Here is a 26,232-nt window from a genome sequence, read left to right on the forward strand (position 1 = left end):
ATCTGCTAGCTTGAATATTGAGGCAAAACTCTGAGAAAGTACAAATTCTTACCTGTTAAACATGGTCACTAAGAATCTCATGAGCTATTGAACCAATGTACGATTTTGCATTCTATAAGCGGTGTGTGCCCGTAATGAAAAATACACGTGTTGCTTAGTTCAGAAACATTACCTCCAGATGCTTGGCATTTGTCTGCTTTGCCTGATGATGAGCCGTGACCAAAGCTTGCTGCAACCTGGCTTGTAACTGGCTGATATGTTGCTCCTTTTGGTGCAACTGTGCTGTTAAGGCAATGTGGCTTTGACGCAGCTGCATCTCGCTGGTTTTTAAGGCTTCATACCGCATGCTCAGATCATTGTACAGCTGCAAGAACCAAAACAGATTTACTCACAAACCTGAGAAATGGCCAAGCAGGTTAAACGCACATATCAGCAGTTTTTCTTTCTAAGGAGATTTACAGTACACTAGATGCTAAAATCACACGGAAAGCCTACTTCGAAGACTTGAGATGGTGCTGACAAAGGAGCAAGCAGTTAGTCTAATCTGCCTCTGAAATACAAAAACTGAATTTCAGGAACAATTACCCTTTGGCAGGATATAGTTTCGGTGGTGTGCGCATCTTCCTGGTTGCGCAGCACCTTCTGAGTGTCCAGATTGAGGCCCTCGAGCTGCTGGATGATCTCTGCTTGCTGGGCCGCATGCTCAGTACTCTGTTTATAGAGGTTCTGAAGCTCCTGCAGCTCCTTCCTGCAAGGAGAGTAGGACAAGGACCTCAAGGATACAATAATGAACTCCTACTGCATTTTCATTTACACCTTCTCCCCGGGTCACGAAAACCCCAATTTACCTCAATTTGACAAACCTCCCATGGATCCCATAATAATCCCATTTTCCAGTTGCAGAAAGCTTACGTTAGATGGGTAAAGAGCAAGCCAAGTGGCAAATCCCTTTAAAAGTTTATAAGCACAGAGTACGCATAATGCAGTCACCACCATGACTCCATATCACGATCAGTTTCACTTTGTTTTTGCTCTCTTGTGACATCCTCTGTGTATCATCAGGCGCATTTTCACTGAAAAGTCTGAGTAACCCAGTAATTCATTGGGAGCCCCGAACTAATTTTATTCTGAACTGTGTATTTCATTTTATGCTGAATTACTGAAAAGTACAGTGCACGGCAATTAATTATACAGTATATAATTTATGAATTCATTAAAAAACATAATTCTCTTTCTCCAGTACTTAATTTATTTACTGTAGTGTAAATATTGTAGTGTATTCTGTAAATGTAAGCTACAGTATATTCGGTATTTAATTATTTTAATTATTGGATTTTAAAACTTTTTTACAGCATCATTTAATGTCTCTCCCTATATGTAAACAGGTAAAGTTTCCTTTCTCTCTGTCTAACTCCTGAATTACTAGCTGCAGCTATATTCTCTCACCTGCTCTGTACCTCCTCCATTATCAGCACACACATACCTCTTACCATTACAGGACAACAGACCCTGGTGAGCCTGTGATTCTGTTCTTCTGCTCCTTTTTGCTTGCTTGCCAAGTGAAGGAGCAGGGGAAAACAAGGGGAACTCCAAAGTATTATAAATTTAAATTCTCTATATGTGTTTAGGCAATGGCTAAAAAAACGGGTCACTTACAACTTACATAAGGATTTATAGAACTGAAAAGGCATAACACAGGAAGTGAATACATTTTCCAATCGGATATGTCAGCTCTCTATTCCAACAGCAGTCTCAATGTTTATACTGTAAGCTTGCAAACTCTTCCAGAATAAAACAAAGCAATTTTTAAAGAAAACAAAGGCAGATACAAGACATTGTGCAGAGTGATTTTGAATACTTATAATGCGCCTTTATCTTTATTTGTGTTTTACTTCTTTCTCATTAGAAATTCTCCCAGATGAAAATTATGAATTTTAGATCACCCTTCTTTACACCTGTTTCTAAATTTCTTAGCTGAAGGATCCCTTTCAGGTCATACTTTTCCATAAGAAAGTCCCCCACACCCCCAAGACTAAATTGAAATAAAAGCAAATTGTAATGCTAATTATAAAGCAAGGACTAAATAATCCATTCAACATATTTCCATTCACAAAACTAAAACCGATTTATAGTCAGCCTTTTCTAGGAAACCTTGGAGTATGTCTGACAAAGCTGAAGGGTGCCCAGATCATGATTTGGAAACAATCTTTTTAAAACAGAGAAGAAAAAAAACTGAACTCGAAACAACTTATTCTTTGAACAAAAGTGGCATTTACAAGTATTTCAATTAGGCTTTCAGAAAACCCTTACAGAAGATGTGAGTGACATCTTATTCAAACGGCTATGCTAAGTACCAGTATAAGCAACAGTTTGATTAAAGCTAAGGCTCTCAATCTCTGTACATTTTTATTATATTGACTAAAGCTCACTGCTCTTTGCCAAATCCTGTGTGGTACCCTTTTTATTCTCCAAAGCACATCAAGTATGCAGGGCTTATCCAATGGCTTTATCACAGAGAAGATTTACATGTCGCCAGAGAAACTCAAATTGGAACATGTTAAAGCTTTCACCTAGGCCTTTACAAACTTACGCTGCCCTGTTAGACTAAAACCACAATTAAACTACTCAGTCAATTTACTAAAACTTTAAAAGATTTATGGCATTCAATAAGATTATAAATCAATTAATTCACTGCCTATTTTACTTAACATAGTGCCCTCCTGAGTTATAAGCCATACATAATTCAAAAAAGGATCAAAAGTATGCCTGAAGAATTATAAGTACATATGTTTTGCATGCATGATGTCTCTATGACACTTTTATTGCTACTGATGACATTTTTATAGAGAACAGAGAAATGTTAAAAAAAAAATACTATTATACATTTTGCCAAATGTTGCTGCAATCATTTAAGCAACGGCTCTAATTATTCTCTTCAGTTCAGGATGTGATTTGAAACATTTAAGCGGTATGTTAAAGTTTTATTGCATTGACTTTCGAGACGTCAGATTCCAGTCAATGCATGGCAGTGGCTTCAAGGCTCCTGCCAATCTGAGGTTGGACCCATACCAACTACATGCTCTGCCATTATATTGAGGTTTAAAGAAGGGCATCTCTCTAACAGCTCTGAGTAGTGATGTCGAAATGACTGCAACCTAAAAAGCAAAACGGAGGCTGTCATCTTAAAAGTATGTGCATTGGACTGAAGACATTCGAAAAGCCACGTGGCAGATGTGGACAATGAAAAGAAACAGAACACGTATATTACGAAGACAGCTGCAGCTATGTGATATGTTGAAAAGTAGAAAATGGATGACATGCCTTTTTTCTTTTGGAGCAGAGTCATGCATTTTTTATTTAATGGGTACTTACTGTACATTTTCAATGTACTGAAAAGTGGAGTATGCAAAGTTGCTAATAGTATAACAATGAATATGTCATGTCATTTACCAAACTGTTTTATACCATACGGTGTCGTGGGAAGCCAGAGCCTACCCGGCAAGCAACGAGTGCAAGGCAGGGTACACCCTGGACAGGGCGCCAGTCCATTGCAGGGCGAGTGCAAGCCAATCATACATGGGGACAATTTGGAGGCCACGGTAAAGGCTGAGGGGGGGGGAATTTGGCCCAGACACCAAGATAACTCCCTACTCTTATCGAGAAATGCCTTTAAGGACCGCTGAGAGTCAGGACCTCAGTTCAACATCTCAATTAAAAGAGGGCGCTATACCGGGGCATTACAACCCACACAGGCCGAAGGGTGGGCGCTCCCCGCTGGTCCCACTAACCAGAAGCACATACCACTACCAGAAGCAACCATAGCTTCCCAGGAGGTCTCTTATCCAGGTTCTGACCAGTCTCAACCCTGCTTAGCTTCAGTAGGGTAGCCAGTTGAGAGCTGCAGGGTGATACAGCTGCTGGATGAATATGAATACTGAAATTTATGTTCACTACTCTTTTTTAAAAAATATTAATTTACTTGTAATTTTAACCTTACAAGATCAGCAAAAGACACTATAATAAAATCAAAGGTTTGATTACTATATCCTAAAGGGCTAAGAAAAGACAAGAATATAACTATAGGAAGTCGTCCATAATATGTGCTAAATATTTTTCAACATTTTTATAAACACTAAACCTTAAACTCTAAAAAAATAAACATCAAGGAGAGTATTATGAAGGCACTGACCGAGAAAAGATAATCAGTTACGCAAAGTGCTCTCTTCCATACAACCTATATCGTATCATTTTACAGAATAAAGGGTATTTTCTTCTCCACACAAAATCGGAATCAGATGCTATATAACTAAAACAAAAAGCTGAGTGAATTAAGATATCAGGCATCCGTTATGTAGTGCAGTCTATTACTATAACAAAAATTGACTTTTTCTTATATACAAATGTAGAGGTTTAATGAAATGATCTCAGCAGGTAGCTTTTTCAAAATTGTATACAAACAATAATTGCTCCTAAGAAGCATACTGGGCTTGCAATTTGTGACTGACATGTGGAAGAAGTGATTTAATTCAGGATAAAGTTTGTTCGGTAACTATTAAAGTGTATACAGTATACTTCAAAGACACTTATGTTTTGCTATTTATTTTCTTCATGGAAAATCGCTTTTGTTATGTTCTTTGTAAAACTCTGCTTCAAGCAGCTCAGTGCTACAGATAGTATTATTAAATGTAGGTGCCCCTTACTTAAAACAATGAAAAACAACATTTATGTTGTGAAAAGTAACATACAGAATAAATAGTAACGGTTACAAAACTGCTGTTCCACATTTATCAGTTGAGGTTGAGGCCATTCTCTGTTCCTTGTGCCTTCTGTGTTCCTTGTCTTTTTTAAATCAAGAGAATTCTTACAAATTAGAGGAGTCACATTATTCCAGTGCATTTGGCTATATTCAAACTGCCTCGAAATTTAGGAAGGAAAAGATGAAATAGGAAATCTGAAAATAATTATCTGTCAGAATCGCAGCCAATCACAGACCACATAAACAGAAAGAGGTAAAGTTTCCATCTTACTATGCCTGAATTGTTAACATAAACTTGCATTAATATGATTTCAGATAAACTAAGAAAACCAACGCTGGTTTGAAACAATGTGTCACAAATTTGTTTATCATTTCAGCTTGGTTAACTACTCTAACTCCAATAAAAGCCTAGAACATTTACATTTTTGTGTAAAAGAGAAAAAAAACAACACAAAAATGTAGCACCTCTTAAAATTAGAGGTGACAATTAGAGACATAAGAAAATCATGCTGTGCATAAGCTACAATCCCACTTGCCTGAGTCTGGTCACATCTGCTTCTTTTTGTACCAGTTCAGTTTCTTTGAATGAAAGTTGAGCAGCCAGATCGTTGCATTTGTTGTGCATCTCTTCAACCTGCTTTCTGTATTCTTTAATGTCATCTTCTAACACCTGAAAATTAAAATAAATAAGAGACTATCTGTGTCGTATATTTTCTTCATAAATGCAATGAGAGTACTTTAATATGATGCAGTGCTAACCACTGCCATTGTGTCTAAATCAGCTCAAAAAAATAATAAACTTTAAATTCTGAGGGCATACATTCAAAACTCAAGACACTTAAATCCCATAAGAGGAACAAGAATTTGTACAAATGTAGAAACGGACACACTGAAAGGAAGAAAGTAGTTATAAGCGACTTTGCTCTACCAAAACCTGTATTTCCTTCAGTATCTGATCAAAAGCCATATGGACATCAACAGGAAAACATCCTTTAGGGAAGCAAACTACAGTACATCATCAAAAGACACAATACCGTTTTTAACTAAAGTGCTGAATGTGTTTAATTTTGTACATCTTCCAACAAATTATTTCTTCATTATTACAGTTTAGATGAAGGACTTGGAGAGAGTCATTTGCTGCTTTTGAAACTCATCGAGTCTAACATTTCTCCTTTTGGAAAAGCACTTCCATCTTCAGGGGTCATAATAACACCTCTCAATTAATCCTCAGTTTGCACAAACCAAACCACATGTAACACACTGTCTATCTCACTGAACTAGATAGTTTCACTTCTATAATTTAAAGATTTCTATGCTGGGTGGAGAGCAAAAAAGATGACGTCCCGGTAGTGAAAGGATTCTCAAGATGCGCATCGCCTTCAGCTTGAGTGTAGATTCTTGTGGGTCATCTTCAAATCACAGGAGCAGCCATAATTATGAAGTAAAACAATTAAACTTATAGGGAAAGACCCACAGACTGCCAGCAAAGAGCACAAGGCAAAAATAAAAGAAAAACTCTCCAATGGACAACTTTAATTAATAACACTTTGAATCAACACTGAAATCATTATGATCAAACAGTAATTACCCATTTGCTGAGGTTAAAGTACCTGTGGCTCAAAGTAAACTTTCATCAGTGAATACCCTGTGTTTTTAAATTATGAATGTGCACTCTGCATAAAGATTATTAAAATACAGGAGACTTCTTTAAGCAATGTGGGGCCATGAAAAACAACCCTACATGGTCTCTTGTTTGGACATAATAGAGCACGTAACATTTTTACATGCCAGGTATGAGAAGAAGGCTTTTTCTTTAGAACAGGCAGCCCAGCCCTCCCTATTCCACCCCCAGTTGAAAAGAGAACTACAGACCTCATGATGTACCATGAAAAAGAACATATCTTGCAATATCTGTATCTGTGTAAGTGGGAGGACATTGCTCTGTTCAAATTCTTAAAAACAGAAGTTCATGCATAATTCAACCAGTGGTACTGAGCTTGAAGCCCTAAGAAAATGCTTGGCATCGGTAAAGTTAATTTGGCTGAAAGATCAAGAAACTATGGTTCTGACTTCTGGAAATTACTGTTACTGTTATTAAGTTATTAAGTACTGTAGCTCAAAAGATGATGTGAAAACACTGATTACTTTCACATAAAGGCCTCTATTTTTCTTTCTTATCTACTGTAATGTTGCGTATTTATGAAACAGCAGTGGACCGGGTATTAATGAATGACATACGGCTCTAAGCTAAAATGGTGCTTTGTCGGATGGTGAAGCACACTGTACAGAGAAATGTACCTACTTCCTCTAAGTAAATCACCATGGTCCAGTTATTGTAATGCTACAGACAGTGCATGCATCTTATATTACATTTGTCTCTTTGATGTTTGAATCGCAAACATTTTTAGCTCACAAGACAAATTCATTGCTCTGTCTACAATGTGTCAACTGATACAGTTATCAGCTGCAAAATAAAGGTTAGGAAGCTTGAGTACTAAACATAACCCAAGCCCAAAGCGTGGCGGTAGGCAAAACTCATAATCCCGTGAAATGTCTTTGACTGTCACCCTCTCAAGTAGTCACATGTGGTAAATCGCACTTCAAATAATATTGTAGGCACAAATGTTTTCTGTTAGTGCCATGGCAAGGAAGGAAAGATAAACAGGAATGGACTAAAGCTGTGTAATGTGAGGTAATCATTCTGGTAGTATGAACCTAGTCTGGTAGTAGTTTATTGGAAACACAAAAATAAACCGCATCACACTATTTCAATCAAGGAAAGGATAGTAAACATCCATTGGTGACTTTTACGTACTGTATCAGCCACCACAGTATTCAGAAAGCAGTCTGTCATAAGAAAAAGCAAATAATTCCCTTTTTGCAGCATTTACTACTGGCAAAAAAGCCTAAGTGGAAGAAATACATAATAGAAATGATATCCGTGAAGGTGCTACAGATAGTACAGCCACAGCTAATGATGGTCTTCACAAAGGCACTGTCTCAGAATCAATGAGTGGTTTAATCGTGCAAGGTTTGATTAAAAAATAATCATTACAAAATAATTCAAACACTGTTTGGAGTACCTTTTTATATTAGCTCCCAGGGTTGCTTTTTTTAGTCAGGGTATGATGTGTGTCTTGTTACCTCCTATGGCAAAGACCAGGATGAACAACCACAGGTTGTATGGCTCATGTTCCAACAAGGTGGACGGGTTTTAGAGAAGGGTAAGGGTACATAAAACAGCAGAGTGGTCTGTGTTCAGCCTTCTGGTCACACACCACATGGAGCAATACCATGCTGTGTAAGTAGATGTCCAAAACTCTTACATTTGAAAAACTAAATTGCTGCCATCTTGTCTCCACTCTTGCCAAGATTGTGAGATGTTGTCCCAGCAGGGATTCAGTCCTCGTGTCTCAGGCATCCACCTAGTCTACAATGAACCCAACTCTCCTCAGTCCTACTCTCACCACAGGAACAATCTCTGTTACTGGGGAACCCGGGAGGGTTACATCACTGCACACTGTTACTCACCTTACAAGGCTATGATCCCCATTGATAGGTTAAAGCATTAATTATACATGTTTGTTTCATTATTTGCATTGATAAATGCAGTGCCCTGTGCCTTCTGATACAAATTTAATTGTATTGTCTGCATGTAGAGCGTTCATACTGTATCTTCAAATCTGAATGGCTTTAGTAAACAAGTTCTGCTTTAGTGACCAGAAACTGTTTGGTATGAACTCCAATAAACCACGTCTTAAAAAACATTGATTAAATGTGTACCTGGTGCGCTGTTTTTTGTTCTCCCCTGGTTGTTTAAACTAAATGGACTTAATCATCACAGTGTTTTTTAATTAAGAGAAAATAAATATGATAGATATGACAAGTCAGGCAAGTCTGTTATTTTAAGACGATATACTGCATGGGTTTAATTCCAGTCTTACATCACCTATAAAGGATTCAATGGTGAGGGAGTAGCTATAGGCAGAACCTACTGCCACCGATTACTTTTACTCTTAAGTTTCTTCCAGGAGCAGGTAACTAGGCTGAAGAAAGGTTATTTACTGTACACTTGCAAAAGTTAGATCACTGGAGAGTTAAAAGATCAAAGCAGAAACAACAATAGAGATCAGTGAAAGATGCATAACAGGGAATGTATTAATTAGATAAGGAATTAAAGCAAAAGTCCAGATCATATTAAAGAAACCCTTAAGACTCAGGTGTTAAGACATGAAAAGTCATTATTTCTCCCACCTTCTGCAAAGAGTATCAATTTTTAAAAACGCCAAGTCGCAGGACAACTTATTTTACATGTATGATGGTAAAAAGAAGTCTGAGGCACACAGAATAAAGGGAACCCTTCCTCTCGTCTGCCCAGGGAGTCCCTTCATTTGCACACATCCACCCCGGCACCCCCTCCCTGTGCTTCGCCTCTGTGTTACCTTGACTTTGGAGTCGATGCCAGACTTCTCCTGTTTCCACTGGGCCGCCTGCTTCTGCAGTTTCTCCAGGTCACTTAGCAGGTCAGAGCAGCGTGTGTTTAATCCTTCCTTTCCCTCCTCCAGATTCCTCACAACACGCCGCTGCTCCTCCTCCTTCTTTTTCGTTCTCTCCTTAAAATCCTGTAGGAAAGAGTCACAAGGGCCAAATAAACAAAAAAAGGCAGGAAGGTTAATATAAATATGTATACTCAGAACTGTGCAGCTTTACCTACACAGCAGCTCCTTACATATCTGATTGGCAAGGTCACCTGGATGCTTTCATTGGTCTTCTCTCATGCAGGTAGAAGGGCCATATTTTCCCTTTAATGACAGCTCTAATGAGAACACATTTACTACAAGCCCATTAATTGATCAAGCATCCTTTGATGCTGTCCCCAGCTATTTTTGAGACCCACAAAGACACATCCTCCCAGACCTCGCCTTTATCAATTAATAATGTGAGTCCCATCAGAATCTAATTAGGAGAAGCCACATCATCACATGCATACTTTCTTTGCTCCATTTCCATCATTAACTATTTATCTGGAAGTTATCAGGCTTAGATTCTCAGCTTTTAAGCAGCTTTTTGCCGGGTTTGGTGTGCAGAAGAGAAACCACAAGGTTTTTTAAAGTGATTTTGAGGCCTTAGGCAATCTTCCTGTGGGACTTGTCATTTTCTGTGTCACAAAGGCAGATACAGCTTCAAGCGCTGCTTCAAAGCCATGGCACTGGAAATATGTACAGACCTTATGTTCTTGACTTTTATCCTCCAATTTCTGTCGCAAAGCAGTCAGATCTTTCTTCATTAAGCCTTTCTCTTCATCCACAGCTATCTTTCTCTGAAGAAGGTTGTTTATTTCTTGTTGCTGCCCTGTCACTTTCTGTTCAAGTACCGAAAAGGGGGAAACAGAAGAGAGACAGCCATTAGAGAAATGCAAGCTGAGGTCAGGCTCACTAAATGGAGCTTATAATATTTCTCAATGTGATTAAATATTAAATAAAGGGTCCCTTTTAAGTGAAATTGCCCTTGGTAATATGTGAAAGTAGCAGAAATGACATTTTCTGACGCTTGACTTCGAAGGACACTTACAGCACAGTGTTTAACAGCAACTCTGAGTCTGAGCATATCCCCAGAAGGCTAGTTTCATTTCACCGGGAATACATGGACATGCAGTCCTGTCACTTTGACTGCATCACCTTAAGGCTTTGTTTAATGGCAGGACAGAAGAAGTTTATCTAAAACCATTTGATACTTCGATCCTCTAATACAGGATGATTCAAAGCATTATGGTACAGGTTACCCAAATTTCTCAACGCCTGCAACCATTTATCTGTACTGGACTAACTTCTCTTGAAAGAACACAATCTTTTTTATGTTTTTCCATAATCAGTAGTCTAAATTAAAATGAAAAAGATACAAAGCCAAGCACTATCCACTTGGGCGGGTACTCTATATGCAATTGATTACTGAAGAGCACACAAGTGCAGTAGAAAAGCAGCTACAGTATCTCTCCTGAGTATTCACCTACATTTTCAAAGTAATGATGTTGTTTACAGAACCTGATTTCTTTTCTGAGTCTTCTCATAAATCTGATTATGCCTTAACTACACATTTTAAGTATGCTGAAAATACCTAATAATGGAAAAATGCACTGCATTGTTGTAGTTTAAAAATATATCACCTTATTTAGCTCAATGTGCTAAATAGAATATTGTTCGTGTGTGAACAATTTTCCCAAAACACAAACTCAGATACAAAGATAAAAATAACCAACTCTACATGTTTACAGGTTCAAAATGAAAGTCTCCTTTCCCAATTTTCATTATGTCATATCGAGCTACAAATGCAACCTCGAAATCTATTATCTCTCAAAGGATTTTGGTCCTTAAGATCTGATTAAGGTATTCTGGTTGAATGGATACATAAAAAGAGTATTCACTTTGGTTTGAGCATTAAGAGGGAGCACAACTCTAAATGAATCCCTCATTAGGTGAAAAATATAGCACACTGAGCATTTTATACAAGGTACCTAATGGTTCTTCAGAACACTAGTACCACATGATTTGCCAAGTGGTCCAACTCTAGACCACAGAGCTCATCCTGCTCTCCATGAGTAATTCTTTAATAGAATATGCAATAGAAAAGAAAGATTTTATTATATTTTTTCGTTAATCACTATCAAATTAATTACGAGCTTATTCATAAATGAATTGGGTTAGTCTCCTGCAATTATATTGTTATCTGAAATACAAATCCTCATATCTGAATTGCTTATTCCCACAATGCACTTCAATTCTAGTATCTAGACTGCAGTTGATCTCTAATTATTGAATACCGGGGAAGTGTTTTAGCTTCCCACAACTCCAGTCTTCTCAATGATACAACGACTCACTATAAACAAGAAAAATCACTTACTATTCTATGAAAGCCGTCATTCCATTTGTGCAAGGATTTACACACACTCAAAGCTTTTCAATGATGAGAAAAAACAGTAGATCTTCAAATGACACATGAATCTAAGACTAAAATGCTCACATCCCTCCCTCCCATTATAAAAAAACTTGCTAAAAACAAACCTGTACATGAATTAAATTACCTTTAAAAAATAATATGCAAAAGGGAGTTTTTTATACACTTTTATTGTACTTGTGCCTTGATGGCTGTTCCAAATATGAGAAAAATAAAGTTGGATGAGGATTCTTCTTATAATAGTTGATTTTTGAGACATCCTTGGAACAGTCTTTGGCAATGATATAAACCACTGCTGGCGAATGATATTTTAAAAATATAGCATTGTGCCCTGGGATGTAATTAATTGCCATGTTGGGAAAACACTTAAAATCTTCCAGATAGTGGATCTACATTTTTGTCCATTCAAAATGCAGAAGGGTTTTAATAGAGATTTATACTGTAAGTGGAAAAAAAATCAAATGCTGATAATGAGGTAGGCAAGAACAATTTTAACCCCAGAAGAGTTCAACTCGTAAAAAAAAAAGGTTTAAAGAAGTTAAGAGGTCTAGGACAGAAAGATTAGCATTAGAAATTCCCTGTGCAGCTCAAAAATGAAAGCTAATTATGTTATAAAAAATGGAAAGAAAAGAGGATTTCTTGTCAAAAGTTAGTGGAAAAGGCACCAGAAATACATAATTCTAAAAATGCAGCAGACCATCACATCTCTGATAATGGGACAAAAGTTTCATTTTTTATTTGTGTTAGCAGCTAAGATTCCAATAAAGGATGTCAGTAGTCAAAAGGACGCTGGAGAGAAGGCTGAAGATTTAAACCTCAGAGCATTATTTTTCTTGTTGGATTCCCTTACACACTGCAGACCTAAAAAAGAGCATTAGTTTTTGCAACACAGGCATTTAAAACCAGATCTTGCTCTCAGTTAATTTATAGGCAAATGGGCTATCCTTGCCTTTAATGGATTAAAGAGGAAGATCTCACTACTGTTGTCCTATTGTTGTCTTTTTCTTGGCATTTTATTACTGTAGCTTCCATGTTTGAAAACAAACCCTGCACAGAAGATTCGAAAAAAAGAATATTCTAAACATATTAATGACAATTAATGGGCTACTGAGCATACATCATAAAACTTTAAATATTAATAACACGCACTCCATAATAACATTAATATCCTGTGTGATCACATTCTAATGTCTAGAGCACACAAATTCAGCTTGTTATATTGTTTTCACTCCTGATGTTTATCTCAGGATGCAGCACAAGGCATTTTAGCCCCCACCTCCAAACGACTCTCTCTCTCTGCCTAAAAACGATTTTTGACTCAAGGAGTACATAAAGCATTTCCAACCATGTACATTAAGAGGGGAAAATAGTGTTTTAATGGGTTAAAGGGGTGGAAACAGTTTCCCAGGAATGAAATTACTCAATAAACAGCTTTCCTATGAACTAAGCTTCCTCTAAGCTTAGGATATTTTGTATGTTTCTGAACATAAACTGGGCAGCCAACAAACAGCAAAGGAAAAACTTTATGGTAAAAGGAGGCATTAGTGTTAACACTTGCAGTATTAGGACACTGTCCCCAGTAGGCCTTTGAAATACCCTGATGCCCTAAAAAATATGCTACTTACCTTACTGGATAACTTTAATGATTATCTTCTCAAAACCACCCTTTACTGACAAACCCTCTCTATATTATAGTTTTGTCACAAGACACTTTAGAACTGTTCTTGAAACAGTCACAAATGAAACTAGGCAATATGGTTGACCTCTGACCTCTTACCAGTGCCAAAGTTCAATTATTGTAAAAATAAAGATACAGTACCTACATCATAATTTGACTAAACAATTACAAGAAAAGAATAAATTGCATGGTCTAGTCATTTAAAATCTATTTCAGGTTCAACAGTATAACTTATATGAACCCTATACATTTTTTAACTTACTATTATAATAAAGCATAACATACCATATACTGTAGTAGTTCTGTATCTTTCTAAAAAAAAATATTTCATGTCTAACAAAAAGCAGTTCTACTGACTTTCACAAATTCCAGCTGGAAAAGAGAATAATAAATGTTTCTGTGCCTCAGAAATTGCAGTAGGAATTTGTTTGAATCTATAAGCTTTAATTACACAGGAAAATATGACAAAAATAGGCAACTTACAAAGTATTTTACATAATCGAATTGTAACAGTATACACAAATCATGGATGCCAGGTTTTATGTCATCCAACAAACCCCTTTCAACTCTTCTATGACTCTTCTATCATAGCGCATACTTACTATCTCGCAAAACCTGTGATTTTCCAACTCAGCTGGGATTTTTTAATCAGTTAAATGATGCAGGGTGCTTTTTATATTTATGTTTATTCATTAATAGAGCTTACTAAGAGCTGCCGTTCCAAAAACCTGCCTTCAATGATGAAAATCTAATGGCTTTTACTAGCTCAAAAGATCAGAGATGCCGCGTCATCTTTTCTTGTATGGCACTTTTTATTGCTGGCATCTTTTACTGGAAAATGAGGTTCAAGTGGCAGTGCAGAGTGGCTCAGGGACCAGCCAGAATTACTGTATTACAGCGGCACCCATAACCATATGAAATGGTGGTAGAAGTGCAGGAATTTGAAAGGGGATTTTGTGGAATAAAAAGAATAACTTCCAATATGCCTTTATGTGTGAATATAACATATTCTGTACTGCATAGCCTATAACATTATAACTAAATGACTATTGGCTGCAAAACAAAAGATGAATGAAATATGGGAGTTGATCTCAAGAGACGGCAAGATAAAGACAAGCTTGCAAAAACAAAGGATGAACACAGCAAATTACAGCTTTTGGTGGAAAAAGACTGTGAAGCCCTTCTTCCAGCAGTTCATTAAAAGCTCATGAAGATCAAGCCAAAATACTCACAGCAAAAGATAATATTCATCCCCATGATTCATAGCAACTGCATATTCTAATACGCACCATAAAGTGGAAAGGTGTTTCTTGTAAGATAAATATGCTAAACAAAAACTATTGAAAAAAGATAAGTTTAATGCATGCTTTTATAAAAAAAAGTACCTAGAGTGTGGGCATAGCTTAAATGGTTTTGGCATCATTTTTATTAATTGGTCATTTGTGAGTGGCTGTAATACACTTGAGTGACTGCTGCATAATCACTAATCACCTCATTAGTGAAAGATTTGATGGAGCACAGGTGATGAAGTGATTTAAACTGTTAAATGTCAAACACTCAGAAATCAAGAAGGAAAAATAAAGAAAGGAGACGATATGCTGTGCCTATAAGGAGAACAACACCTTTGTTCCATCAAGATGTTGGAGGCTAGACAAAGTCAGGGCACTGTCTCTCACAGTCTGGAGTGTTCACAGCCAGCAATTTCTAACCTGCCACAGTGTTACAGCCAAACAATCGTACAATACGAAGCTATGATCTGGGAGGCCACGAGTCACAACACTGCATCAAGATCAGGTCTAAGCATGAGGGTCTGTACTAGAGTGTTTAGTTGCTCCAAATCTCCACTTGTACCGATGCCAACACAGCAGCAAGATGTTACACTGAACCTGGAACCTCACACTCACCCTTCACAAAGCAGAATTTTCCACTATAAAACATATAATTCCTTTCACTATATTGTCGTTTGCAGAATTAAATCTTCAGTTCTTTTTAATACTCATATTCAGCTAATAGGAACTTATATACTATAATAATAATAATAATAATAATACTCATAATCAGCTCAACACATAGGAGTGAATATTAATAGGACACTTTTGTGGCTGGGGGCCAACTGGGTTACATTAGGTTAGCAATATATGTAGTTGTCAGAAAAGTTACCTTATTCTGAAGGTTTGAAACAATCGGTATTGTTTTGCTGTATTTGCATAGCTACCTTGGCCAAGATACAGATGATCAAAGGAGTGTTACTAATTATTAAATAAAGCTAAACTAATTCACAAAGATCATTAAACCAGCCATATTAAAACATGAATATTCAACAGTGACCAGAACATTCCCAGTGAGGTCATTAAGCTTGAGTCCATGGGAATTGACCATAGAATACGGTAAGAGACATACTGTATACTGTAGACACGAGAGGAAAAGGGGGAAGAAGGACAAACATCATCAGAAACTTGTCCCATGAGAAAGCACTGTTGTTTCTTCAGACAAACCTAGAAATCTGAAAATCTAAAAATCTGAAAGAATACCAGACTCTTGACCTTATTGTAAAGAGGTTAGCAGTCTTATCTTTTAGCTAAATTCAGATTTCCTTTTTTGATTCTCTGGCTATATAACTCCTACTGTATGTTAGTGATAGATTGTTGAAATAGGGAAATTAATTCCCCTTCATTGATGAACATCCATTTAGAGGAAGAGATTGATTCCTGGTTAGACCCATTTCATTTAATAGAACACAGGTTCCATTCTTGCCCAAGTGTTTAGATTCTAGGGGCAGATTTCTGGGTATTTGATATATACAGAAGGTAGGACTGTGTGTTGTGTAATTCTGTGTTAGTGTTATTTATTATTGATAAATATTTGTCAAAGTTTGGATTTGATTACATCTCTGCTGTGTTAAAGCACACAAGATGCATGCCTTAATCGCTCAGTAATCCTTAATTTTAGTGGTTGAATTATTCATTTTTATTATTTGCTTTCTTAGGTGGTATCAGGATCTAATTGTTATATTTTTTTATATTGATCTAATAACCTGTTTCATAATGCTAACACACCACACACACCTATTCATTACAATACTATTAACTTTAAGTGTTTCTCTTTAAACAGGCACATTTTTATATATCACAAGTTAGGAATTTATAGACCACTTAATATAATTAAATATTGCACATAGCTATTTACTATCACTGGCACTGCTGCTAATTCGAGATTTTCTTGTGGATGTACTTTGGTGATATGGTGATGCCAGTCTCATTTGGCATGAGAAACTCTTGTTGCACTACGGTATGAAACCCATCTGTTAATCTTTAGACTTCAAGGAAAATGATGAGGAAAGCTTCTAAATTAAAACAAAACTGATGGCCAGTGGGCTGGGGAACTAGATATGCAGCAGCATTCCAAAAACTAAACTGGCTCTTAAGAATATTTACTTAGAGATTAAGACCAAAGAGCCAAATAATATTCAAATATAAGGTACAGTATGCACTGCAATATTGTTAAATGTCCACTATCAGCCTACATATATAATTAAACATTTTTAATAATACACTTAATTTATATTTTTCTATTTCACTTCATTACCACCATTAATAGCTGCACCTGAAAGCCTAACATTTGTCCATCCATTTTCTAACCACTTTATCTAATTTGGGTCACTAGGGACCCAGTGCCTAACCCAGCAAGCAATGGGTACAAGGCAGGATACACCCTGGACAGAACGCCAGTCCATCACAGGGCACACACAGACAGACACAAACATAAACACTCATACCAGGGCCTATTTTCTCATACCAGTATGTTTTTTGAATTATGAGAGGAAACTGGAACACCCAGATGAAACCCACTCGAACACTGGGAGAACAGAAAAACTCCTTATGTATAATACCCGTGGTCTGGAATTGAACCCAGAGCCCCAGCTCTGTGAGACAGCAATGCTAACCACTGTGCCACTGTGTCGCCTGAAAACCTACCAACATAACATAAATAACATTTAAACATTTATTGCCACTTCATTCCAGAGGGTCGAGGCAACCCAGATCCTAACCAGGCAGACAAAAGGGCTCAAGGCCAGACAAACCACCAAATGTTTCTCATTTGCTACAAGGTGGCAAAAATGTGAGTTCTCATGTGAAACACTCCTTAAAACAAGTTTCAAATTACATAACTTCTTTGAAGAAAGAGGATGCTTCCCAAGAATTGAAAGTTTTATTTTTCCAGCCAAGGTCTACCACTTGTTTCATGTGGAAAAACCACTGTCTCTGCTTTTTTGAGAAAACTTGAGAAAAAATGATCTAATGCTCTTAATGCTCAACTACCCTCTCCCAGAAAAACTACAACACCTGCTATGATAGGGCTACAGGTTAATTTACAATGTCACCTGCACTGTGATAGATTCAGCTCACAATATAGGCACCTGTCAGTCAATGGAGAGTCTTTCATTACTTTCACTTTCAATTGCTGCATGTACTGTAGGCTAATAATCTCCGAAGAGGCTCCTTAATGCAATCATCAGCTGTAATATATTTGGTTTGCTACACTGGTCGCTCATCTTAACAGATTTAACAGATACAATTAGTTCAGAGATAATAACATGACTGACTGAAACACAAACTGTTACAAATAATGAGCATCCTCATGGAGAGACTCCTCTATCACTGCTGTGGAAGTGAGAGCTAAACATGCAGGCACTACACTGCTGATCTTTTGGGTGCGAAATGGAACTGACAAGAAGAAATGACTTGTGATTTAGTCACTTGAAATCCATTCGTCAAGGAAACGGAAGACAGCTGCCTTTTTACAGTAAGTGTTGTCCGTTTCAATGCCTTCAGGGGTACACTTAAATGTTAAACAATACCCATCTTAAATTTAAAACAATGTACCAGTATTTCTGGATCAATGCAATACAGCTTCCATTTCTGCCACTCTTTCATAATCTCACTTGAGCTCTCAAACTTTTTTTATTTACTCACTGAAATACGATCACGTTTCTAGTATTTTACAGATTGAGTGAAGTGTTCAGAAAAGTGCTATATAAGTGTATGGGATTATTATTAGAAATTTGATGCAATGGCATGCTGGTAAATACCTTAATATTGGCCAACTACATTTACTGTACTTATGAGTAAATATCATGAGATCCATGGGATGATAATTGTGCACGGCAGATCCTAACACAGAATCCATCACGTAGTGCCTCTCAACAAATTGTTCAAATAACTGCACGTATTTTGAGTACAGTGCTGCTTGAAAGTTTTGTTTCTGTTACATTATTACTATGAAATCCTTGTTTAATCAAAACTAGTCCTTACTTTTCTAAAAAAAATCCACAAATTCTATGTAGTGTTTAGAGGAATTGATGCATATAATAGGAAAAGAAATAGGTAAATAAGAATTAGAGCATTTACAAATGTAATTGAACCACAAAGTTCATTAGCCCACTCAAGGAGATAAGTATGATCAAGTGGGAAAATAACCTCTTAACCAATCCAAGAACCAATCACTAGGACAAAGTCTTGTAGGCCCTAAATTACATTAAGGAAAGAAATATGTTTTGGAATTCATCAGTCTACTGTGGGATAATAAAATTAGTAGTAGTAATAGGTTAGAAGTTAGTTGATGGATAGTAAGATAGGTAAAATAGTTAATAGTCATCCAGGTGGATGCTGCACATTGGTGGTGGTGGAGGGGAGTCCCATTACCTGTAAAGCGCTTTGAGTGGAGTGTCCAGAAAAGCGCTATATAAGTGTAAGCAATTATTATTAATTATTATTATTATTATTATTATTATTATTATTATTATACTTTCGAAATTGAGAAAATTTAAGACCACAGTGACTCTACCTAGATGTGGATGTTCTTCAAACTTATCCCACAGAGCAAGAAATCCAAGAAAACCCATACAGAATGTCTAAAAGAACCCCAGGACCACATCTAAGGCTCTCCAGGCTCTTTTGCTGCAGCTGATGTCCATGTTCATACCTCAATAATACAATGCAAGCTGAACGGTAATGGCATTCATGGGAGAAAACCTTTCACCTCAAAAAAGAACATTGATGCTCGTCTTAAGTTTGCAAAAGATCATCTAGATGATCTTGTTGATTTTTGGAAGAATATTCTCTGGAAGGATGAGTCTAACATTGATCTTTTTGGCCACAAGAAAAAATGCCATGTTTGGCAAACACCTACCACCAAAATCACCTTATCCCTATTGTCAAGCATGGTAGTAGGAGTGTCATGGTTTGGGTCTGCTTTCAAGCCCATGGACCTGGATAACTCACCATCCATTCTCAACTCACCATTGAGAGAACAATGAATTTAGAATCATACCAAAATATTCTGGAAGAGAATGTCAGGCCCTCTGTCCATGAGATGAAAAAAGGTCCTCCAGCATGACAACTACCATGAACATTCCAGCAAATCTACCAAAGAATGGATTAAGAGGAAGAAATTCCATTTTGCTTTGGCCGAGTCAAAGTCCAGATCTTAACCCAACAGAAATGTTGTGGCAAGACCTGAAGAGTTCATGCAAGACAGCCAACAAATCTGGAGCAGTTGAAGCAGTTTTGTAAGGACGAATGGGCAAATATTCCTCAAAGCAGATGTGAGAATCTGATTAGTAACTACAGAATATGTTTGTCATACTGTAGCTCCTTATGTATGTGCCACTGCTTATTGCATTAAAAGGTTCACTTGCTTTTGCCCAAAGGGATCATTGAGTTTCTGTTAAATAAACATGTTTTATTTAATCATGAAACAATTTGTGTACAGTACGTATGTCTGTTATTTGGGTCAATTTAATTTAATATTGCAGTTCAGTTAAAAGATTTTTTAAGATAATTTTTCTAAGACTATGAAAGATGAAAGGTTCAAATACAGTACTTTCAAGGAACACTGTGTATTTGAGCTTTGTTGCAATGTAATCACAGTCAATGTGTTACACCAGTGTTCTCCTTGAAGAATCTATAAATCTCTATGTTGTTATTATTTTATTATTTTTGTGAATAGCTGAATATAACATTAGCCTGGGTATTTCAGTAGCATCAATTTATTTTAAAAACTGTGTACCCTTTAGAAACAGATACAAATTGATAATTTTGTTTCCTTTGTTTAGAAGTGTCAACTGTTTGCTTTTATTTTGAAGCAAGCCTGATTTCAATAAAACGTTTTTATTAAAGATTTCTAAGACCCAACAAAAGACACTGATTGTATCTACACAATTCTGTGGAAGATTTTTTATAGAATGTTTCATATGAGACCAACCCCTTCCAATTATGTGCCATTAAGGATACACTTTTTAAAGTAAATATTTTAATCGAACCTTGAATGTTTAAGGGGAAGTGCAGTCCCAATTTTTTCAGACCAATTAAATCTTGGTAACTAATTAAATTAATTTACATTAATTTAATTTTTTGAGAAAAATTTTATAAATTTAGAACAAAATCGTGAACTTTGTGAAAGTACTTTATAGTCTCCATGCTGTCACAAACCACTAGTCTTGCCACAGCTGAGAGCGAGAATTTGCATGAATTGTGATACAAAGCAGCCCTTCCTGCTCACTAGTCACTGTAATAACTAAAGTAATGAGATGTATGAATAAGTACAGTATGCAGCAGAAATTTAACTGCAGAAATGTTCCAACATGATCTATATGCAGAGTTAACAAAGAAGTTGTATTTGTCAGTAAAACCGTCTCAAAGTCAAGAACAACATTCCTATTGGATTAAAAGAGACGTGAGATCTATTCACAAGCCTATACTTTTATAATGTAATAGGACTGCTTCACCTCACTGGAACTTTGGTTGCCTTGTTCTGAATTGCAGAACATGTCACTGCGCATATGTGGAAATGTGGTCTTTTTTTGTGATGTAAATTGGTGGTTTTACACATTACTGTTAACATTTTACTTTCATTGTGGTTTGAAATACACTCATCAATGCCAAATGTTTCTAAGCACCAAAACAAAAATAGTGTTACAGTTCCCCTTTAAACCTGAACAGTTTTACAGCTGAAAGAAGATAAATGTGAGAAAACACTGCAAAGAAAAATTGAAAACTAAAATATGTTGATTGCAGAAGTATTCACACCTCCCCCCCAAGTCAAAATTTAATGGAAGCACCTTTGGCAGAAATTACAGCTATGAGTTTCTTTTGGATAAGTCTCTACAAACTTTACACACTGGGATGACGTAAATGACACCCATTCTTTTTTAGCATCATGCTCAAGTCTTGTCAAGAAGGTTGGGGATTGTTGATTGAGTTTTCCTCTAAGATTTGCCTGTACTGTGTTCCATTTTCCCCTTAATCTTGCCAAACTTCAAAGTTCCTACTGATGAGAAGCAGCCAAATAACAAAATAGTGTCACACAACCATGCTTGACAGTAGGGATATTGTTGTCTGGGTGATATGCTGTATCGGGTTGGGTTTGGGCCAATGTTTTACATTTAGACCAGAACGTTTCAATTTTATGTCCTCTGAACATAAAACCTTTTGCCACATATTTGATCAGACTGGCATCCTAAAGAAAACCAATCATTAGTCCCTAAGATACTTTAGTAAAACCTGTTACAATCTATACCCAGCAAGAATTGATACTACAAAACACTGAATAACTAAAATAAATCATTCCTAAAGATTGATGGGCCTTTCTTAATTATGAGGGAGGATCTTTTTAATAGTTGGAAGCTTATTGAGATAATTAATGAAATAATTGCAAAAAGATTATTGTCAAATACTATAAAAAATATATGGCTTATCCATCTTAAAGACTATGATTTAACCACAGTTTCATTTTTCAGAGTTTAATTTCTGTTTATACTCTCATTACAAACCTAAAATGTGAATAATAGCAAAAAATGTTTTCTAAATGTAAAGAAAAAAATATTTAGGAATGTTTTTCTAAATGTAAAGTAAAAATTTTAAACTGCAAAGTTAAACAGATTGAAAATGACAGGGGTATCTTTACATACCTGCTCCAACTCCTGTATTTTATTGTCTTTAACTTGCAGAATCTCCAATACCTTCCGGTCTTTGGCTTCAGCTTTCTGCTTCTCTCTAGAAAGAATACATAATAAAAAGCCCTCAGTGATCATTTGTAGCTCATCATGTGAATTCTCCATCGCCTAATGATCAGTGTCATTTTCAAGTATTAAAGATCATATGAAACTGACAGACCCTGCATAAAAAAAAAATTGAGCATATGGCATGTGACAGCAAATTAACTCATCAGGCAAAAAATGACAACTATATTCACCAAGAGGAAAGTACTGTACAGTATGTTGTTTTGTACAAGGAATATCCAGAGGAAAGACATAGTACATCCAGCATAGTTTCTAAAATTCTTGTGTAACAATAAATAAGTTCAAGAAAGGAAACAAGGAGATGTAAAAGGAAACACCTTACTTTAGCCCTATTTACAAAGGAAATGATAACTTGCACAGAGTTCTATTGTACCCTACTTGCTTGTACCGATGAAGTACTGATAAAATGAGCAAAGGTATTAGTTTACCAGCTACTGTACATGTGATTAGTCTTAGATGTATCAAAACAACAAAAGATTAGATCATTTTCATGGAAGGAATTGCCAGATTATTTTTAAATAATTATCTTTACATTCTTTATATTTTTTAAATTAGTCCTCTGTAAAATACCCTTAGGTTGCTGTTGCTTACTTTTCATGTGGGATTAGAACCTTCAAAGGAAAGAAGCAATGGTTCTCTTATTCTGTTCAACTAAACAATTTTTACCTGGTGAGGACTGTTTTATTACAGATTTTCACACACCAAATGCAAGTACTTTGACTTAAAGATACATGCACCTTAATTTATTGACATATACTCATCCAGTTAACACGTCTTCCACTCACTCCTTTTATTAGTGCAAAAATCATCATGATACATCAGCTATTCAAAACATGGAAAATAAAACATTAACACAGACAGACAATGCTACTGAATATTTGTTTTTGTATATATTAGGAAATGTACATTTGAAAATAACTAATAGCCTGCAATCTTTTAAAATATTACTAAACACTCGAAGCACTCACAGTATTCTAACAATGCACAGCTGATACAACATCTGTGTGCTGAGAAGTGAAAGAAACACACATGACAACATCTGCAGTCAATGGCATGAGCTTATTCACAACTGATAACACATGAACTGAATATCTTATATTAAGGGCTGGTGGATTTATCCCCATAATATGGCCTTGTGATCCTGGGGTGAGCCATATGCAATAGATCTACCTGGACACTTTCCCTTTCCAATCATTTCCAATGGTTTTAAGTGAACCATGACCCTCTGATATACATCTATGATCAAGAAAGACTGGATACTGAATAGTTAAAGAGAACAACTGATGTGAACCGTGAATTCTACACAGTTTTCCACAATAAGACATGGACTCAGAAATAGATGTTTGTTTAAATGTCAGATGTTCTGGGGGAAAAATGTAATATCACTTGACTTTCACCTAGTCCTTACATAGATAAAACTGACCAATTTGACAAATAACACACAAAAATTCTACCTTCTTATTGCTTTTTGTAAAATAAAATCTGCCAGCATTCAATATCTTTGTGTGAAAAAGTAAGTGCATGCCTTGATTCAGTAACTTGTGGCATCCACTTTAACCACAATAACATGAAATGGTACTGTTACATGTTTCCTGTAAGAGTTGATCAGTCTCGCACATCGCCTGGGACAAATTCTGGCCCACTCTTCCTTAAAGAACTGCTTCAATGGCTTTTTTCTATGCACAGCCCTGTTTAGGTCCCACCACAGCATCTCTACGGAGTTTAGGTCTGGACTTTGACTTTCCATTCCAAAATCCTGAATTTCTTCTTTTCAAGCCATTCTGTCATAGATTATTTTACGTGTTTATGATTGCTGTCCTGTTGCATAATCCAGTTTTGGTTCAGCTTTGCTTGTCGGACAGACGGTCTCACAATTTCTTCTGGGATACTCTTGTTATTGTGTGAAATTCATGGAAGACTCAATGATAGCAAGGCTTTCAAGACCTGAGGCAACAAAGCAAACTCCGCCATGCTTGATGGCTGGTATGAGACTCTTCTGGTCAAAGGTTGTTTGATTTTTGCCAAATGTGATGTTTTGCACTATGGCCAAACGACTCCACTTTTGACACAGTTCGGAGAGAACTGTTCCAGAAGTCTTGTTTTTCATTTAAGTGGTGTTTGGCAAACTTAAGACATGTGGCAATGTTGTTTTTGGAGAGCAGGGGTTTCCTCCTGGAAAACGTTCCATTCTTATTCTAACTTTTCCTGATAATGGACTCATGAACTCTGACATTTGCCATACGAGAAAGGCCTGTAGAGCCCTGGATGTTACCTTGGAGTTCTTTGAGATTTCTAGGAGCATCATACAGGCAGATCTTGCAAAGAACTTGGTTGGACGGCCACCCCTTGTTAAAATGGCAACAGTGTTTAATTTTCTCCATTTGTAGATTATCTTTCTTACCATGGAATGGTGGACTGCAAATTGTTTGGATATGGCTTTGACAAGCAACAACAATTCACAGATTTGTTTTAATTTGGCCTTGATGTGTTACCACAAACCTAAGTGTTTAAGGCCAAACTGACAAAGATTCTGATTTTAAATACAGGTGAAATCACCTCCTGATGACCAACTAATCACTTGCACATGTTTTGGTGCACTTGATTCTATATACCATCTTCATTGAGATGTTAGGACTAAAGGTGCACTTATTTTTTCCACACAAAGAGTTTGAATGCTGGGTGATTATTTTAAAGGGGAACTGCAACACTATTTTTATATTTCGGGGATAGAAAGAATCAGCATTGATAAGTGCATTTTAAACCACAATAAAAATAAAATGTGGTTTGAAATGCACTTAGGAGGAGGTAACTTGTAAAACCTCCAATGTACATCACAAAACAAATGAAATTTCCAGGTATGCACAGTGCCATTTTCTGTGATACAGAACAAGCCAACAAAACTGTACATTTTAAACAAGCAGGTTTGTGAATACAACTCTTTTAATCCAATATAACTATTGTTCTCATCTTCAAGATGGTTTTGCCGATAAATGGAACTCTGCATGCAGATTTCTGCGGTGAAATGTGTGCTGCACATCTTGTACTTATTCTCTCGTACATGGCATTACATTAGTCATTACAGTGACTAGTGAGCAGGAAGGGCAGCATCACATCATAATTCGTGGGAACTCTTGCTCCCACCCAAGCGAGACCAGGGGTTTGCGACAATATGGTGACTTACAGTACTTTCATAAAGTTTGCAAGTTTGAGCTTAATTTGAAATTAATATTTTGTTCCTATACCATTAACAAATTGATTTTGTTACTGAGATTTAATTACCGGTCTGAGAAATTGAGACTGCAGTTCCCCTTCAAATAAATTATAACTAAGATTTTGTGTGGTATTTGTACAGTGAGGTTATTTCTATCTTCTATTAGGACTTGTTGTGGACTAGGTGAAGGTCAATCATGTTTAAATATGTAAAACCATACATGTAAGTATACCCTAGGGGGGTATACTTACACACTCTATCTGTATATATTTACAAACTGAATTTGATATACCCATATACTGTAAATGTGTCACTAAATTGCAAAAAAATAATGCTGCCACAAAAACTTAATTAAACATAAACATGGGGCATTAAAAGCCCTTTTTAATATTACTTAGCACTTCCTTTCATCACATTGCTGGTTCTACATTAAGTGACAGATCCACCGTCATCAAATGATTGCAGGAAATGTAAACTGGGCAGAATATTTCAGTCCTGATTAATAAAGAACCTTAGCTACCGACTGAAAACAGTCCTCTGAGCCAATGAGAATGTAC

The 26,232-nt window shown here is 36.4% G+C and overlaps 1 protein-coding gene across 1 annotated transcript in view; it reads right to left on the bottom strand.

The window, feature by feature from the left end:
• Positions 1-26,232, bottom strand: part of cntln (centlein, centrosomal protein) — a 190,471-nt gene that overhangs the window by 156,365 nt on the left and 7,874 nt on the right. Inside the window, exons 4-9 of the mRNA XM_088933536.1 lie at positions 22,354-22,438; positions 9,984-10,118; positions 9,199-9,378; positions 5,289-5,426; positions 586-744; positions 173-364 (exon numbers count right to left, since the gene is read on the bottom strand). Coding sequence (XP_088789662.1) covers positions 173-364; positions 586-744; positions 5,289-5,426; positions 9,199-9,378; positions 9,984-10,118; positions 22,354-22,438 — 889 coding nt within the window. The remainder of the gene's footprint in view (positions 1-172; positions 365-585; positions 745-5,288; positions 5,427-9,198; positions 9,379-9,983; positions 10,119-22,353; positions 22,439-26,232) is intronic.

The sequence above is a fragment of the Atractosteus spatula genome, chromosome 1, assembly GCF_055471065.1.
Source record: "Atractosteus spatula isolate fAtrSpa1 chromosome 1, fAtrSpa1.hap1, whole genome shotgun sequence".
Lineage (NCBI taxonomy): Eukaryota > Metazoa > Chordata > Actinopteri > Semionotiformes > Lepisosteidae > Atractosteus > Atractosteus spatula.